Here is a 16,884-nt window from a genome sequence, read left to right on the forward strand (position 1 = left end):
AACCAACAGCAGGTTCCTCCTATGCTGCCAGGGCCTCCCTGTATGTGACTTGTACGACAGCCGCTGCCTCCCCATCACTCATACACAGACCTCAGTTCAGTGGCAACAGGTAACGGCACAGTGATCAATGGAGTACACTTCCTATGTGGACCGCGGCTCTGCAAGTGTTCCGTCTGGCAGATCAACTTCTTTGTGCACACTGCTCCCTCGCCCACCGCATAACATCACAGATGGGGTGCTCGATCATCCCTCCATTATTTCGCTTAGCAACAGAACATGTTGTCCGATACACAGCTGACACACCTCTGTACTGGCCAGCCCAGCTATGTCACCCAAGCGGATCATGTCTGGATCCCTGACCGGCAGCATCAGTCAAAGGTATGTGCGCACCTTTAAAGGTTATTTAAATTGAGGTCAGGACATGTTAACATTTTATCTGCCAAATAAATAGTTACATTTTTCAAAGTGAATTGTAAAAGTTGAAAAAAACATTGTCTGAAAATGTAATGTTTTGTTTTTTTCCCTTTAAGCACAAATCCCAAAGATTGAAATAAAAAAGCATGGTTTGGTTTTGGGTTATGTAAAAAAAGCAATAGAATCCCTTATGGGGCATGTGTCCCCTCACTATCTGTCCCCGGGACCTCTGTAGCTTTAACATGAACCTGGTGGTCCTGGAGACAGAAAATAAAGAACAGCAATACCAACTTAGCAGAATTTAGTTTTTTCAGCTCAACTAATTTTTATAGGCGGTTGCCTCTGTACTTTAGGACACGCCCACTTCCTGTCAGTACAGGAAGTGAATACAGCTATCCCACATGCGAACAAACAAATGCCCAAAAGAGGCTCTAATCCCTTTCAACTCCATCCAGAGATAAAATATTATATTTCTTGGAGCTGTATTTAATGTTCTCTAATTGTATTTGTTTGCTTGACTCGGTGTAAATGTGGTAACCTGACTTCCTGTTGTATATGCGGCAGGCTGAAGGCTCCGGTTGTACCAGATTTTAGTCTCTTTGCCAGTTTGGTGGGCAATGCCTTTGCCATTGCAGTGGTGGTCTACGCGTTCACCATATCCCTGGTGAAGATGTTTGCTGTGAAACACGGCTACAATGTGGACAGCAACCAGGTGACCTCTGCTTTCTCCTCCTGCATTGCCCGTATCTATATTGCTGGACAAAATAGTATAACAAATATGTATTTTCTGTTATTTTTGCAGGAACTGATAGCTCTGGGTATCAGTAACTCTGTTGGAGGCTTCTTTCAGTGCTTCACGATTGGCACGGCCATGTCCAGGAGTCTGGTGCAGGAGAGTACAGGCGGGAACAGCCAGGTATGACCCACTCCACCACCACACTTCATTCAGCAGCAGCTGTGATGTCATCACAGTGGTTTTACAACCTCTAATCTAACTACAGTAGAGTCTTGGTTATTTGGCACCAACGAGGATCAGCTGATGGAGGATAAGTGTGCTTTCGGGCTACTTGAGACACAATGTTAATAATGGGCCTGGCTAATACAGTACTATACCCAAGGCTGGTTCTAGCCACAAGATGGCCACAGTGTGTTTGTTTACATGCGACCTGTAAGTGTCCGGAAGGACGCTTACAGGAAACAGTACGAGGCTGGGTAAATCACAATGATTGCGCTGTTTCTCAAAGAAGCAGCAGATCATTGCGGGGGCTTAGATCAACAAACGGGAATGGATTTTCCCGTTCATTGATCTCTGGGCGACGGCGTGCACGAACGGCGGGAGTGCGCGCACGAGCGGCAGGAGCGCGGACAGCGGCGGTAGTGTGGAAGGTACGGATTTCTCCGTCCCTGGTTTTTTAGGGGGGGAAAAGGGACGGAGAAATTCGTACCGTGGGGGGTAAAGTGGTTAAAATACTTCACTACACACGACATGAATAGAATAATTTATATATTTTTAATAGAATAAATAGCCTTAAAATCACGTACACATTAATAATATTATAAATAGAAAAAGTAATATATGTATAATAGAATAAATAGCCTTACAATCACGTACGCATTAAAAATCTTAAAAATAACGGTAATATTAAAAGCGATATATTAGTAAGATAATAAATCTAAAAACTATAATCGACGCATTATAATTCTGAAAACAAGGTTAATGCCAAAAGCAATGCATTTCTAATACAATAAGGTTGAAAACAATATTTAAGCACTATACGTATGAAAGCTAATTTTAAAAACATAAACTAAGTAAAAACGGAAATTTACTTGTTACACTCCTGAAAGCGAAATTTAAAAACGAAAAAATAAGTAAAACCAAAAGTCAAAACAAATTTGTAAACAATATTTGTAATAAACCTTATTCTGTAAACAAATACTTTTGTTAACCCGATCCCTGCAACCGCTATTTCTCCGGCGCCCTAATTTCCTGTTGGGCGCCCAATAGCGGATATTTTGCATTGCAGCCTATGGCGGCGGCCTTTTTGTCCATTAGCCATATGCACCTTTTTTCCTGCTTCCCATTTATGCTGCCAAGTAAACTTTTAACAGTATATTACTTATGTTCTCTTTCACGCTCCATGTAACCCCTGTCTATCTGCAGGTCGCTGGTGTCGTGTCGTGCCTGCTTATTCTCATCATCATTGTTAAGGCTGGAGAACTGTTTCAATCTCTGCCAAAAGTGAGTTCAGTTACAGCACGGTGAGTTTATCCAAACACTCTCTCTGTACTCCGTCTATGACCTGCTAACAGGACATCCTGCAGGTGCAGCCTGCTACTGAGTACAATAATCCTTACTGTTCTGCTATTGTATACCGTACGGAATGCATGCCTCCTATGATGTTTTGTACTGAAACGTGAGGGACTTTACCTGACTGCCACCTGAAGTCGGGAAGATTTTTTTTTTTTCCCCTTAACCCTCCTGGCGGTTTGCAAAAAAATCGCCAGGGGGCAGCAAATCTTTTTTTTTAAATTTTTTTTTTTTTTTTTCATGTAGCGAGACAAAGTCTCGCTACATGATAGCCGCTGCTCAGCGGCATCCCCCCAGCCCCTCCGATCGCCGCCGGCGATCGGAGATCCGGAGATCCCGTTCAAAGAACGGGATCTCCTGGAGGGCTTCCCCCGTCGCCATGGCGACGGGCGGGATGACGTCACCGACGTCATCGACGTCGTGACGTCAGAGGGGACTCCGATCTGCCCCATAGCGCTGCCTGGCACTGATTGGCCAGGCAGCGCACGGGGTCTGGGGGGGGGGGCGGCCGCGGCGAGAGGAATTGCGGCGGATCGGCGGGTAGCGGCGGCGATCGGGCACTGCACGCAGCTAGCAAAGTGCTAGCTGCGTGCAGCAAAAAAAAAATTATGCAAATCGGCCCAGCGGGGCCTGAGCGGTGCCTTCCGGCGGCATAGCCCGAACTCAGTTCGGGCTTACCGCCAGGAAGGTTAAAGGTTAATTGGCCCAAGCCTTGTAACGCCTTGTTCACATTGTAAATCGCAAATGCTGATCGATTTTGTGGGCGCTTTTTAAAGTGCTTTTCCCTGTGCTTTTAGAGCGATTTGAGCTTTGTTAAAGAGACTCAGAGCTGAGTCATACTGCCGTTTTTTTACTTACCCAGGGCTTCCTCCAGCCCCATAAGCATGGATGTGTCCCTCGCCATCCTCCTTAGCACCTCCGTTAAGCCGCAATCTTCTCCGGTAAGCGGCTCAGTGACGTCAGCGGGGGGCCTTGTACGCATGCGCGGACCTTCTGCGTACCGGGCCGCGTACCGGGGGTTGACTGCGGCTGAACGGAGGACTGCGAGAGAATAATAAGGGAGACATCCATGCTTATGGGGCTGGAGGAAGCCCCGGGTTAAGTAAAAAAAATCGGCAGTATGACGCATCTTTGAATCTCTTTAAGCTCTTTCCAAAGCGCTTTTGTCTGGCCATTTTTTTTTTTTTTTTGTTCTCCTGGTTGATGGAGGAATGTGTTTTTTCAACAAACAATGTAAGTACCGTATTTTTTGGACTATAAGATGCACTTTTTCTGGGGATGGAGGAGCCAGTGTGTCTTATAGTCCGAATAATACATATTAGACCCGTACCAAGACCTCCTCCATGCTCCTGTGTCTGTCCCCCAGTGTCCTCTTGTGTCCCCCGTCTCCCTGTGTCCTCCGTCCTTGTCTTACAGTGTCCGGTGTCCCCCTTCCTTTGTCTCGTCTTCTCTGTCCCCGTGTCCAATTGACATAGCAGCCAGGCCGCACCACCGATACGTTCTAAGGAAGTAGCCTTTGGGGAGCAAGCTACCAATCAGGCGGGGGGGGGGGGATGGCAGTGCCCCGGCTGCCAATCACTGCCCCCGGCTGCCAATCCCTGCCCCCGGCTGCCAATCCCTGCCCCCGGTCGCCAATCACTGCCCCCTTCTTAATAGGAGCCAATGGTCTCGAGGGCGGGACCATGGCTCCATCTCTGAGGCCATGGAGTCGAGGTGTCTAGAGCAGCTATCAGACCTTAAGGTGGGACATCAACACTGCTAGTAATGTCATTGTCTGAACTTCCAAAAAGCAATAGGTCAGCCCCATGAAACAGACATAAGATTCTGGCTGGCAGGGTGAGATGATTTTGTTGACTAAGAAATATTTTGATATGTAGAATATGCCAGATATGGGATCAACTAGAGGGTGGTTTAGTTATTGGTTGCTTTAATCCACAAGTTGATTTTCAGGCCCTTTGTGTGCATGTGTGCACTAACCCCACTTCCCTTCCACAATAACGCGACACCTAAAGTGTGCCCACCCCAGCGGCCTGCGCTGGCAGCCGTGCTGACGTTATTTAAATTAAAGGATCGCTATCGCAAAAAAAATGTAAAATTCAAAGTACATGTAAACACATACAAATAAGATTACGGTAAGTTTCTTCTAGAGTAAAATGAGCCATAAACTACTTTTCTCCTATGTTGTTGTCACTTACAGTAGTTAGTAGAAATTGGACGGAACTGACAAATTTTTTGAGTGGTCGATCTCTTCATGGGGGATTCTCCGTATTTATTCCTTACAGAAGCACTCCCTGGAAGGAACCTATACAAAGATGCAAGGCACCTCCGCTGTTTGCACATTATTCTGGCAGCTGGACTCAGCACCTGCCATTCACTAAGTGCTTTTGAAAATAAAGAAAACCCTGAGAATCCCCCATGAGGAGATGGGCTAGTCCAAAATCTGTCAGTTCTGCCACAATTATGCTACCTACCCTAAGTGACAGCAGCCTAGAAGAAAAGTAATTTATAGTACGTTTTACTCTGGAAGAAATGTACTTTTTATTTGTGGTTTCATGCATTTTAAATTAAAAAACATTTTCGTGAAGGTGGACCTTTAAAAAGCCGGATAACTCTGGTGCTCTCCAAGCGGCTGCATAGCTGCTGAAAGCAGCAGCCCTGCAATTCACCGGACTGGCTGTAAAGCTGCTAATTACAGCAACTGTAAACCCGCTTAAAGAGAAACTCCGACCAATAATTGAACTTTATCCCAATCAGTAGCTGATACCCCCTTTTACATGAGAAATCTTTTCCTTCTCACAAACAGACCATCAGGGGGCGCTGTATGACTGATATTGTGGTGAAACCCCTCCCACAAGAAGCTCTGAGTACCGTGGTACTTCTGGCAGTTTCCTGTCTGTGAACCCGGTTACATTGTGGGAAATGGCTGTTTACAGCTGTTTCCAACTGCCAAAACAGCAAGCAGCAGCTATATCACTTGCCAGCAGTAAAAATGTCACCATGTAATAAATGTCAGAATATAAATCAGGGATTTAAAATATTTTACAATGGGCAAACACTGACTAAATCATTTATACATAATTATTGTAAAAATTAAGCACTTTTTTTATTACATTATTTTCACTGGAGTTCCTCTTTTTAAATCAGCCAGCTGGAATTTGGCTACAGTGGCGCACTCCTGCAACCAGATAACACCTGGCGCCACCATAGCTAATAATTGTATTGTGGCCTATGGCAAGGCTCAAATACCAGGTGCAGTTTGCACCCATTTTACCTCTTCCAGGAGCTGTAATGTGGAGTGGTGCATGTCCAAGTATATGACCAATTTCCATGACATATCGTCCATTGTATACCTAATCTAAAGCCCCATCTACATCAAACAATTTTTTGTCCGATTCAATTCAATGATTTGATTCAATCCAACATGTCTGTTCGGGACCAAATTGAATCCTGATCGGACATATCAGATTGAATCGAATCAATGATTCGAATCGGACAAAAAATTGTATGGTGTAGATGGATCTTAAGGCCACAACTTATATTGTATGGTGACTTTCAGTCTGCAGCTCTTTTCACCTGATCATGTCTGGGCAGCTGAGATGTAAAACATACATCATTCTCATGCGTAAGAGTTTGTTTTAGGCTTCCTCTGCTGTCTGCAGGTGCTAAATATGAAGTAGTTAGAGGCAGCTGTTTATATTTCCAGAGGAAAAACAAAAGTGAATTTCCTTTAATGCTGGTATAGACGTAAAACAGCGGAGGCACCTGAAAGGTATAAAACAATATAAAAATTAGCGATATGGTAAGCTTACCTCTCCTGTGGTGAAGTAGTTCGTGGAGGAAACAAAAGCTTAATTAAGATTTTCAAGAGGTTATTGCACAAGAGGTTCAGGTAACGCGTCTCTCGGGTATCTCACGCTTCAGCGGGTCAATAAAAAATATAAAAAAGTGCCTCTTAGCCAAAGTGTAGTAGACTTGAGAGCCTTAATGCTGTAATCATCTAAGCTTGAAAGAAAGAGGGAGAACCGAGAGCCCGATATGGTGTAGTATGTTAATGAGGTGATGTCTGATGCAAACACACACAATGATTATACTTACAAGGACGGGTCGCCTCCAAGGCAACCACTGGATAAGCAGGCGGGGAGAATTGTAACCTGACCCCGCTCAGGGTTAAGAAGTCGCTCTCTGTAGATAGAAGGAAATGGGTATACACCCCTTCACCAAGGGTGGACTCAACAATTATGTGGTATAACAGAGGCGCCAAGTAGAGTAAAATTAGTTAAAATTGTTAAAAAGGGGGAAGTGGGTGGACTCGCCTCCCTTCTGAAAAAATGGCCAGACAACGGGCAGGTTACTTCAAGTTTAAAGTAACATTTATTATGAGCTCCAAAAGTGCAACGCGTTTCACGGGTAACAGTCCCGCTTCTTCAGGCAAACAATTTTTGGAGGGAGCAAAGTCGGTTCAAGAGCCAGATATAGCGCCACAGAGGCGCTATATCTGGCTCTTGACCTGACTTTGCTTCCTCCAAAAATTGTTTGCCTGAAGAAGCGGGACTGTTACCCGTGAAACGCGTTGCACTTTTGGAGCTCATAATAAATGTTACTTTAAACTTGAAGTAACCTGCCCGTTGTCTGGCCATTTTTTCAGAAGGGAGGTGAGTCCACCCACTTCCCCCTTTTTAACAATTTTAACTAATTTTACTCGGCGCCTCTGTTGTTATACCAAGACAAGACAAGACAAATAACATTTATATTGCGCTTTTCTCCTTGCGGACTCAAAGCGCCAGAGCAGAGCAGCAGCCACTAGGGCGCGCTCTATTGGCAGTAGCAGTGTAAGGGAGACTTGCCAAAGGTCTCCTACTAAATTAGTGCTGGCTTACTGAACAGGCAGAGCCGAGATTCGAACCCTGGTCTCCTGTGTCAGAGGCAGAGCCCTTAACCATTACACCATCAGCCAACTGCCACATAATTGTGTAGTCATATAAGGGACACTAGTATAACATTTTGTATCATTTATGACTGCAATAATCACTCTCACTCCTTGCCTCGATCCCTCCATTTCAGGCAATACTGGCTTCAGTTGTCATTGTGAACCTGAAGGGAATCTTCAAACAGTTTACAGATATCCCTACTTTATGGAGATCCAACAGAGTTGATTTGGTAAGATGGGACTTGGCAAATTAACTTTTAAAAAAGTATGCAGTGATGTATGCAGGCTGGTTCTAGTTGCAACGTGGGGGCCCTGGGGAGCACAATAAAGTTGGGATGGGGAAGTCCAGCAGCTGGCTCAGGGGCCCCTAATGCCCCCTTGTATTCCTAAAAAAAAAAAAAAAAAAAAAAAAAATACCCCCAAAACCACCAAGTTAGTTTCTGGTCTCCCCCCTCCAATTTTAATGTTGGCCCCCGTGGAGGTTTCAGCAGCATTACCATACTGGTGTGCTCCTCTATTAGTCAATGCTCCCCACCTTTATCCCCATAGGGACACCTCATCTCGGTGACCTGGCGCATGTTACGTAGTAACATCCTGCCGGGTCAATGAGAAGATTTGGCCAATGGGTATGGAGATAGGAATGTATGCGGGCTAGTTTTCTATAAAGGCCCGGGCCTTGGGCGGCTGCAGCCTAAGGCGGCACCTGGATATGAAAGAGGGGCTGCTACATAGGTAAGAGAAGGCTGTAAATAGGCAGCAATACATGAATAAATTAAGATGATGTCCAAGGGAGCTATTCATGGAAGAAACGGGCTGAAGTACATGGTTGATACACATGGAAGAGGGGGCTGCACATGGAATGGGAGGGGCACTGCTGCACATGGAAGTGGAGCTCCAACATACTTGGCCTAGGGTAGGAAACGTATAAATTGGGTGTTGAATGCATGGACTAATGGAGAAGTGTGCCAGCAGGGACTGCCCATAATTCTGTGGGGGCTCTGGGGACGACAGTAACATTGAGGGGAGACCTGGGGGGGAGGGGGGAGAGTGGCAGCAGTGCTTGGGGGCTTTGTGGCAATTGCCCAGCTTGCCTCTATGGAAGCGCCGGCTCAGGCCTGGTTTAGCCACTTCACAACTGTCTATAAAACAGTGTAAAATCATGACCAGGGGCCATCCTTCCATCTTAATTTTTAGTGCTTGCATTTGACATTTTTATCTATGGAATATTTTTTATGTGTAACGTGATGGTTCGCATCCTGGTCTCTTTCAGCTGGTCTGGTTGGTGACGTTTACGGCCACAATACTCCTGAACTTGGACCTGGGCCTGGCCGTTTCTGTGGCCTTCTCCCTCCTGACTGTCATCTTCCGCACACAGCTGTGAGTCTCTTCATAATAGTTGTACCAGTTTTCAAGAATATATATAGAAAAAAATCACTTCTAAGGCTGGGAGCAAGCTTGTTTGAACACTCCATTCCCCTGGTCTTCAAAGTCAATGGCCTGCACTGCAATCACACATCCTTTGAGTTTGTTCGTAATGTTTCCAGGAGCTTAAAACACATGGCACTCTGCTTATTTCTGTGGGTATCTTAATTAAAGGAGTACTGCAAGGAGGGGGGAAAAAAGTTTAACTTACCTGGGGCTTCTAACTGCCCCAATCAGACGTCCTGTGCCTGCACGGATCCTCCGGCGACATGGCTTACTTCTGTTTTTTTGCGACTTTAATGTCACGGGTCACTGGCCTTGCGCGGTCCTGCGCAAGACACTCCCAGCGACGGGAGCGAGGGCCGCTCAGGTACAGTGGCCCATGACATTAACAGTTGCAGAAACCGGAAGTGAGCCACGGCAGGGGAGGTGGGTGGCGGAGGATCGTTTGTCCCAGCACGGGCACAGGACATCTGCGGGGGCTGTTAGTAGCCACGGCGGTAAGTTAAACCTTTTATTTTACAGTACTCCTTAGATACATTGCAGCGCAACAAGAACAATTGCGAATGTTCATGGAATATCGCATGCAGAATACGCAGAGTGCCACAAACCGCTAGAAACGCCCGCATTTAATTGTGGAGAAGATCCAAAGTTCTCAAACCAACAAAATTTGATCAAGGCGATACCTTTAACAATTAACTATAACATAATGAATAAAATTACTTTATTTTTTTACAATATTCATTTATAGTTATTAGTATTTAGTCAGTGTTTGCCCACTATAAAATCTTTACTCACCTCAATTTATATTCCCAAATTTATCACATCTTTAGTCCTGTCAGGTAATCTTTGCGGAATGTTTGTTTAATGAGAGGTCTAAAGCCAGTAGAAAATATACCTGGTCTCTCAGAATGCTTGGGGGTGAGCATTCTGAATATCTAATCGGGCTAGGCTAAGCATCACTGGAAGGGCGGGGCTACAAACCAATATACAGCTATATATACAGACATCGATGGGAAGTGTTTTAGGAAAATTACCGTAAGGCTGGTTTCGCAGTGGGACATTAAAGTCCCACGTTACAGCAGCCTGAAACGCAGCCCAACTCACAGCACTGAAAAATCAATGTGCAGTTCACAGTGCACACGTTGCGTTAGAGTATAACGCTGCTTGTTTAATGAAAGTGCAGCATGCTGTGCGTTATATGTGGTTTTAGCTACGTTAGACTGTTTGCACATGCTCAGTAAGGGGAGAGTCGGTATTGTTCCTAGCCACATGGCTAATTAATATTCACTGCATTGTAGTGTTGTCCAGTTCATGAATGATTCAGATCTTTGATCCATATCTTGTTTGTGAGTCGAATCATCAGAGATTCGGTTCACAGTGGATGTCTGGAAGAAACAGGAACTGCAGCTTCTGTGCACAAGCACAATCTTCCTGCTGCATTTCTCCCTTCTAGGGATGCTCGCTGAATTCCGCGGAATTGTAAATTCCGTGATTCCGGCTGGAATTAGGTAATTTCCGATTCCGGTAGTCGGAACGGAATTGCTAAACCTCTCAAACCTCTCTCTCTCCCCCCCCCCCCCCCCTCCCTCCCTCCCTCCATCCATCCATCCTCTTATATCATCCTGTAGGGAATTGCAGTTTTTCAAAACAGCTTACATACCATAGCTGGGATTTGAAACCAGGCCTCAGTGTGTAGTAGGTATCTGTGTTACCCACTAGACCATCAACCACACTACATGCTAAAGCTGGCCTAGCATGTACCATTATCATCAATTCAATACAAAAGTAGCATGATTAAGAATTTGTACTTTTTTAAAAGCCAGCTTACATACCTTTGCCAGGATTTGAACCCAGGTATCAGAGGTATCAGTGTGTAGTAGGTATCTGTCTTACCCTCTAGACCATCAACCACACTACATGCTAAAGCTGGCCTAGCATGTACCATTATGATCAATTCAATAGAAAAAGTAGCATGATTAAGGATTTGTACTTTTTTAAAAGCCAGCTTACATACCTTAGCCAGGATTTGAACCCAGGTCTCAGTGTGTAGTAGGTATCTGTCTTACCCTCTAGACCACCAACCACACTACATGCTAGAGCTGGCCATTAATGTACCATTATGATCAATCCAATAGAAAAAGTAGCATGATTAAGGATTTTTAGTGTGGTTGGTGGTGTAAAAAAAATTCGACGGAATGCGGAATACCGCAGATTTCCGCGGAACTGGTCCGGAATACCGCCGGAATGAAACGGTAGCGGAATTTCGGATCAACGGGATGCGGAATTTCCGCGGAACGGGAAATTGCAATTCCGAGCATGCCTGCTCCCTTCCCCATTAGCACCCTCAATGTGCCCTCATTCTCCTGCACCTCTCACTCTGTTGCAAATGATTCAAAGATTCGGTTCAAAGATCTGAATCTTTTCAATGATCCGATTCGAATCATTGAAAAGATCCGGACTTCCCAGTATAGAACTAAAACGGCATAACGCGGCTCAATCTGACGTCCAACTTCAACACCACCATGCGTTGTGTTAGGGGCACGTTCTATGACCTTGACGTCCCCTAAAACGCAACGTCTTGGTGTGAAAGAGGCCTAAAAGTGGGAATATTTTTTCTGGATTTCTAAAAGTAGGAATATTTTTCTGCATTCTACCCTATGTCACTACAGTGCCTCTTTAAATAAACTTGGCAATCAGAATGGACCATTTTTCTCTTTCCTATATGGACCTACCTCCTTCCTTAAAGGGAACCTAAACTGAGAAGGATGTGGATTTCTGACTCTCCTGCTGATCCTGTGTCTCTAATAGTTTTGGCCACCGCCCCTCAACAAGCATGCAGATCAGGTGCTCTGACTGAAGTCAGACTGGATTAGCTGCATGCTTGTTTCAGGTGTGTGATTCAGCCACTACTGCACCCAAAGAGATCAGCAGGACTGCCAGGCAACTGGTATTGTTTAAAAGGAAACATCCATATCCCTCTCGGTTAAAGGACAACTGAAGTGAGAGTGATATAGGGGCTGCCATATTTATTTCCTTTTAAGTAATACCAGTTTCATGGCTATCCTGCTGATCCTCTGCCTCTAATAGTTTTAGTCATAGACCCTGAACAAGCATGCAGCAGATCAGGTGTTTCTGACATTCTTGTCAGATTTGACAAGATTAGCTGCATGCTTGTTTCTGGTGAGAGTCAGACACTACTCCAGCAAAATAGATCAGCAGGGCTGCCAGGCAACTGGTATTGTTTAAAAGGAAATACATATGGCAGCCTCCATATGTCTCTCACTTCAATTGTCCTTTATGGTTCCCTTTAAAGGGTCTTCCACTTAGATTTTTCCAAATCCTCTGATCATGAGTCTGGATCATTAAAACCTCAGGCTGGTTATCATTCTTTGGCTGAGTGAGATACACTGACATACAGGGGCATATCTGCTTAATTTAGAGTCTATGGCAAACACTGATATTGCGCCCCTCTCCCAGTCAGAGCCCTCTTCCCATTGCGTATATGTGTTATGGTTGCCTGTGTTCTTGGCTCGAGATATTGCTGAAGTTACTTTTATGGAAATATCTCTTCTTATTCACTCTCTGTCCTTTTTTCTAACACTAAGCCAAGTGCACCCTACATACATAAATTAAGTAGCCATCTTCTCCATGCAACAGGATAAATCTGATCTGAGGTCTGAGTGACAGGGAGGCATGGGGGCATAGCACAAGGGCAGGCATGGGAGCGCAGCACAGGGACAGGCCTGGGGGCGCAGCACAGGGGCAGGCCTGGGGGCGCAGCACAGGGGCAGGCCTGGGGGCGCAGCACAGGGGCAGGCCTGGGGGCGCAGCACAGGGGCAGGCCTGGGGGCGCAGCACAGGGGCAGGCCTGGGGGCGCAGCACAGGGGCAGGCCTGGGGGCGCAGCACAGGGGCAGGCCTGTGGGCGCAGCACAGGGGCAGGCCTGTGGGCGCAGCACAGGGGCAGGCCTGTGGGCGCAGCACAGGGGCAGGCCTGTGGGCGCAGCACAGGGGCAGGCCTGTGGTCTCATCCTAGGGGCAGGCCTGTGGGCGCAGCACAGGGGCAGGCCTGTGGGCTCATCCTAGGGGCAGGCCTGGGGGCGCAGCACAGGGGCAGGCCTGTGGGCTCATCCTAGGGGCAGGCCTGGGGGCGCAGCACAGGGGCAGGCCTGGGGGCGCAGCACAGGGGCAGGCCTGGGGGCGCAGCACAGGGGCAGGCCTGGGGGCGCAGCACAGGGGCAGGCCTGGGGGCGCAGCACAGGGGCAGGCATGGGGGCGCATCCTAGGGGCAGGCCTGTGGGCGCATCCTAGGGGCAGGCCTGGGGGCGCAGCACAGGGGCAGGCATGGGGGCGCAGCACAGGGGCAGGCCTGTGGGCGCATCCTAGGGGCAGGCATGGGGGCACAGCACAGGGGCAGGCATGGGGGCGCAGCACAGGGGCAGGCATGGGGGCGCAGCACAGGGGCAGGCATGGGGGCGCAGCACGGGCAGGCATGGGGGCGCAGCACAGGGGCAGGCCTGGGGGCGCAGCACAGGGGCAGGCCTGGGGGCGCAGCACAGGGGCAGGCCTGGGGGCGCAGCACAGGGGCAGGCCTGGCACCCATGGTGCTGTGGCGCCCATGGCACAAGCCATGCCTGTACCCCTCTAGATACGCCTTTGCTAATATACAATATAATACAATATAGTCCAGTAGAAGACTGCTTCCTTTGTTGTGTTTGGACCGTCCTCTAGTTGTGTTTGTTATTCTCCTCCCCCTACAGGCCACATTACTCCATCCTTGGGCGTGTTTCCAGCACACATATATACAGAGATGTAGCTTTGCATCGCCAGGTAAGCATTGTGGATATTGTTTGTTTATTGTTCGGTATGGCTTGTTTTATTGTTGCCTACTAGAGCCACCCTATAGCTAGAAAATAGACTATATCTAAAGAAGTGCATATTTCCTACGGGGCTTATCCTGCAGTTGTTATCCTTGCAGCAGCTCAGACAGAACCAGAAAAAGAAGAATCTAAATGGATATAGATCTACTCACTGAAAATATTTGCGCTTGCTTAAAATTCGCTACTATTTTAAGGTAGCTTATGAGTATTAAAGGGGAACTGAAGAGAGAGCTACATGGAGGCTGTCATGTTTATTTCCTTTTAATCAATACCAGTTGCCTGGCAGCCCTGCTGGTCTATTTCTCTGCAGTAGAATCTGAATAAAAACCAGAAACAAGCATGCAGCTAGTCTTGTCAGATCTGACTTTAAAGTCTGAAACACCTGATCTGCTACATGCTTGTTCAGGGGCTATGGTTAATAGTATTAGAGGCAGAGGATCAGCAGGGCTGCCAGGCAACTGGTATTGCTTAAAAGGAAATAAACATGACAGCCTCCATATACCTCACTCTTCAGTTCCCCTTTAAATGACAGGGTTCTTAAAGTGAACCCGAGGAAATGGGGATATAGAGGCTGCCATATTTGTTTCCTTTTAAACAATATCAGTTTCCTGGCAGCCCTTGTCTGCAGTAGTGTCTTAAGTACACCAGAAACAAGCATGCAGCTAATCTTGTCAGATCTGACAATAATGTTATAAACACCTGATCTGCTGCATGCTTGTTCAGGGTCTATGGCTAAAAGTATTAGGGGCAGCAGGACAGCCAGGCAACTGGTATTGCTTAAAAGGAATGGCAGCCTCCATATAACTCTCACTTTGGGTTATCGTTAATTCTAGGCTAAAATATTAAAGTAAACTTATTTGTTGTGTTTTTGCAGGTACGGGAAGTTCCTGGCATAAAGATCTTCCGATCATCCTCCACACTCTACTTTGCCAACGCTGATCTCTATGCCAGTGCTGTTAGAAAGATGGTATGTACCATTAATTCTGAATGTTCATTCTGACAAGCCGTGGGGTTTTGTGCTGTTCAAATTAGACAGGCTGATTTATTTTTTAGTATTCACTATTCCTGGGAAAATGGGAGGAAGTATTTAGCCACAAAGAACCTTTGTTTGAAAGTTCCGGTACAAAACTATAAATTGTAATTATAAATGTTTATACTCAAAATATTACGTGCAAGCCGTTATGCTTCCTATATTTCTGATTTATTTTTACAGCGAGAAATCACACACATTTGTTGTTTAACAGCCTTAAATTAGGGCATGCAAAAATAAAAATATATTTTTAGCTACATTTTCTGCAAATTAGAACATCAAAGTGAAAGCTATAATAGCAACAGAATCACTCAAATTATAGATAAATCCATTCTAAAAAAAACTAGTAAACTCAATTAAAGAGAGTCTGAAGCGAGAATAGATCTCACTTCAGACCTCATATATGGCAGGGGCACGTGTGCCCCTGCTAAAACGCCGCTATCCCGCGGCTTAACGGGGGTCCCTGTCCCCCCAAACCCCCTCCGTAATGCGGGGGAGCGCTTCCTGGTTGGGGCAGGGCTAACCGCCGCAGCCCTGCCCCACGCGCGTCTGTCAGCACGTACCTCCGCCTCTCCCCCGCCCCTCTCAGTCTTCCTTCACTGAGAGGGGCGGGGGAGAGGCGGCGATGCGCGGCTGATAGACGCGACTGGAGGCAGAGCTGCAGCCATTAGCCCTGCCTCCAGGAAGAATATTTCTACGGCCATCTTGCCGACCATCTTTTGCGGGGGGTGGGTTGGGAGTGAAGGGACCCCCGTTTAGCCGCGGGATAGCGGCGTTTTAGCAGGGGCACACGTGCCCCTGCTATATATGAGAGCTGAAGCGAGATTTAGTCTCGCTTCAGTGTCTCTTTAAGGGTATAACTGAGCACCTTCACCATGGCACACTAATGTAATTAGAATTTTGATTGGTTTAGCCCCCCCCAAAAAAGCTATAACTAGTGCATTCCAGAACTTGGTAGTGCAACTAAAAGCAAACAATTATCTATGGGTGGCAAGGCATTGTCAAAAGATCTCAGTAATAACGTTATACACAGGCACAAATCAGGAGATGTATACAAAAATATTTCAAAGGATGTATCAATACCCAGGTACACAGTAAAGCCTATAATTAAAAATGTAAAGTGTTTGGTATTACTAGTCCATTTCGTGAATCAATCTTTTTAAACTAGAATGAAAAGCAAGGAGAAAACTGGTAATGAATTTAGGCAAAGAGTGGTTCTTGTGTGCACGAGACTACAATAACACAGGCGTTCTACAAATGTGGCTTGTAGGGGAGGCTTACAAGAAAAAAAGGCCTTTCCTCGAGAAAAGCCACATTAAGTCTCAGTTGATCCACACAACTTGATGATTCCGTGAGGCCAAATGGAAATGGTTTTATGGACAAATGAGACCAAACTCAGACTTAAGGGCCTTATATCTTATTAACCTTTCTCTTGAGTTTTCTCCAAAAATATATTTTTAAACCGTATCCACAAAATACCCCAAAAGCTCCCACCATGCAAAAAAAAGGACCCTAGACAAGTTTGATGTTACGTTTTTACCTTCTTAGAACTTTTTCAATTGCTAAGTGCCGAAAAGTTGTTTTTTTTGGGGGGGTGAAGATGAAAAATGATCTGGTAGTAAATTCTGGAGAAACGTGAAATTGATAAGGGCCTAGAAGCCCATCCAATTCACTTTTTCTCCTTCGTTTTCTCCTAGGTGATATTTCACATACTATTAATTAAATGCCTTTTAAGCCATCAGCAAGAAATTACAATAATTTTGACTCTACTTTTTTGCCTACTTTTTGGTACTTTTTCAAGTGCTGAAAAGTTATTTTAAACAGAAGATGAAATTATCTGCTAGGAGAAAACTTGGTAGAAAAAGTGAATTAGATTTGTCACCAATTGGTGTATCTGGCAG

The 16,884-nt window shown here is 45.9% G+C and overlaps 1 protein-coding gene across 2 annotated transcripts in view; it reads left to right on the forward strand.

Annotated features, from left to right (window-relative positions):
• The window catches only part of LOC137531581 (solute carrier family 26 member 6-like), a 66,189-nt gene that overhangs the window by 29,387 nt on the left and 19,918 nt on the right, over positions 1 to 16,884 (forward strand). For both annotated transcript variants that reach the window (XM_068251526.1, XM_068251525.1), the window contains exons 9-15: positions 979 to 1,126; positions 1,217 to 1,330; positions 2,576 to 2,653; positions 7,784 to 7,879; positions 8,920 to 9,026; positions 13,834 to 13,903; positions 14,828 to 14,920. In XM_068251526.1, coding sequence (XP_068107627.1) covers positions 979 to 1,126; positions 1,217 to 1,330; positions 2,576 to 2,653; positions 7,784 to 7,879; positions 8,920 to 9,026; positions 13,834 to 13,903; positions 14,828 to 14,920 — 706 coding nt within the window. The remainder of the gene's footprint in view (positions 1 to 978; positions 1,127 to 1,216; positions 1,331 to 2,575; positions 2,654 to 7,783; positions 7,880 to 8,919; positions 9,027 to 13,833; positions 13,904 to 14,827; positions 14,921 to 16,884) is intronic.

Source organism: Hyperolius riggenbachi, chromosome 9 (assembly GCF_040937935.1).
Source record: "Hyperolius riggenbachi isolate aHypRig1 chromosome 9, aHypRig1.pri, whole genome shotgun sequence".
NCBI classification, from domain to species: Eukaryota; Metazoa; Chordata; class Amphibia; order Anura; family Hyperoliidae; genus Hyperolius; species Hyperolius riggenbachi.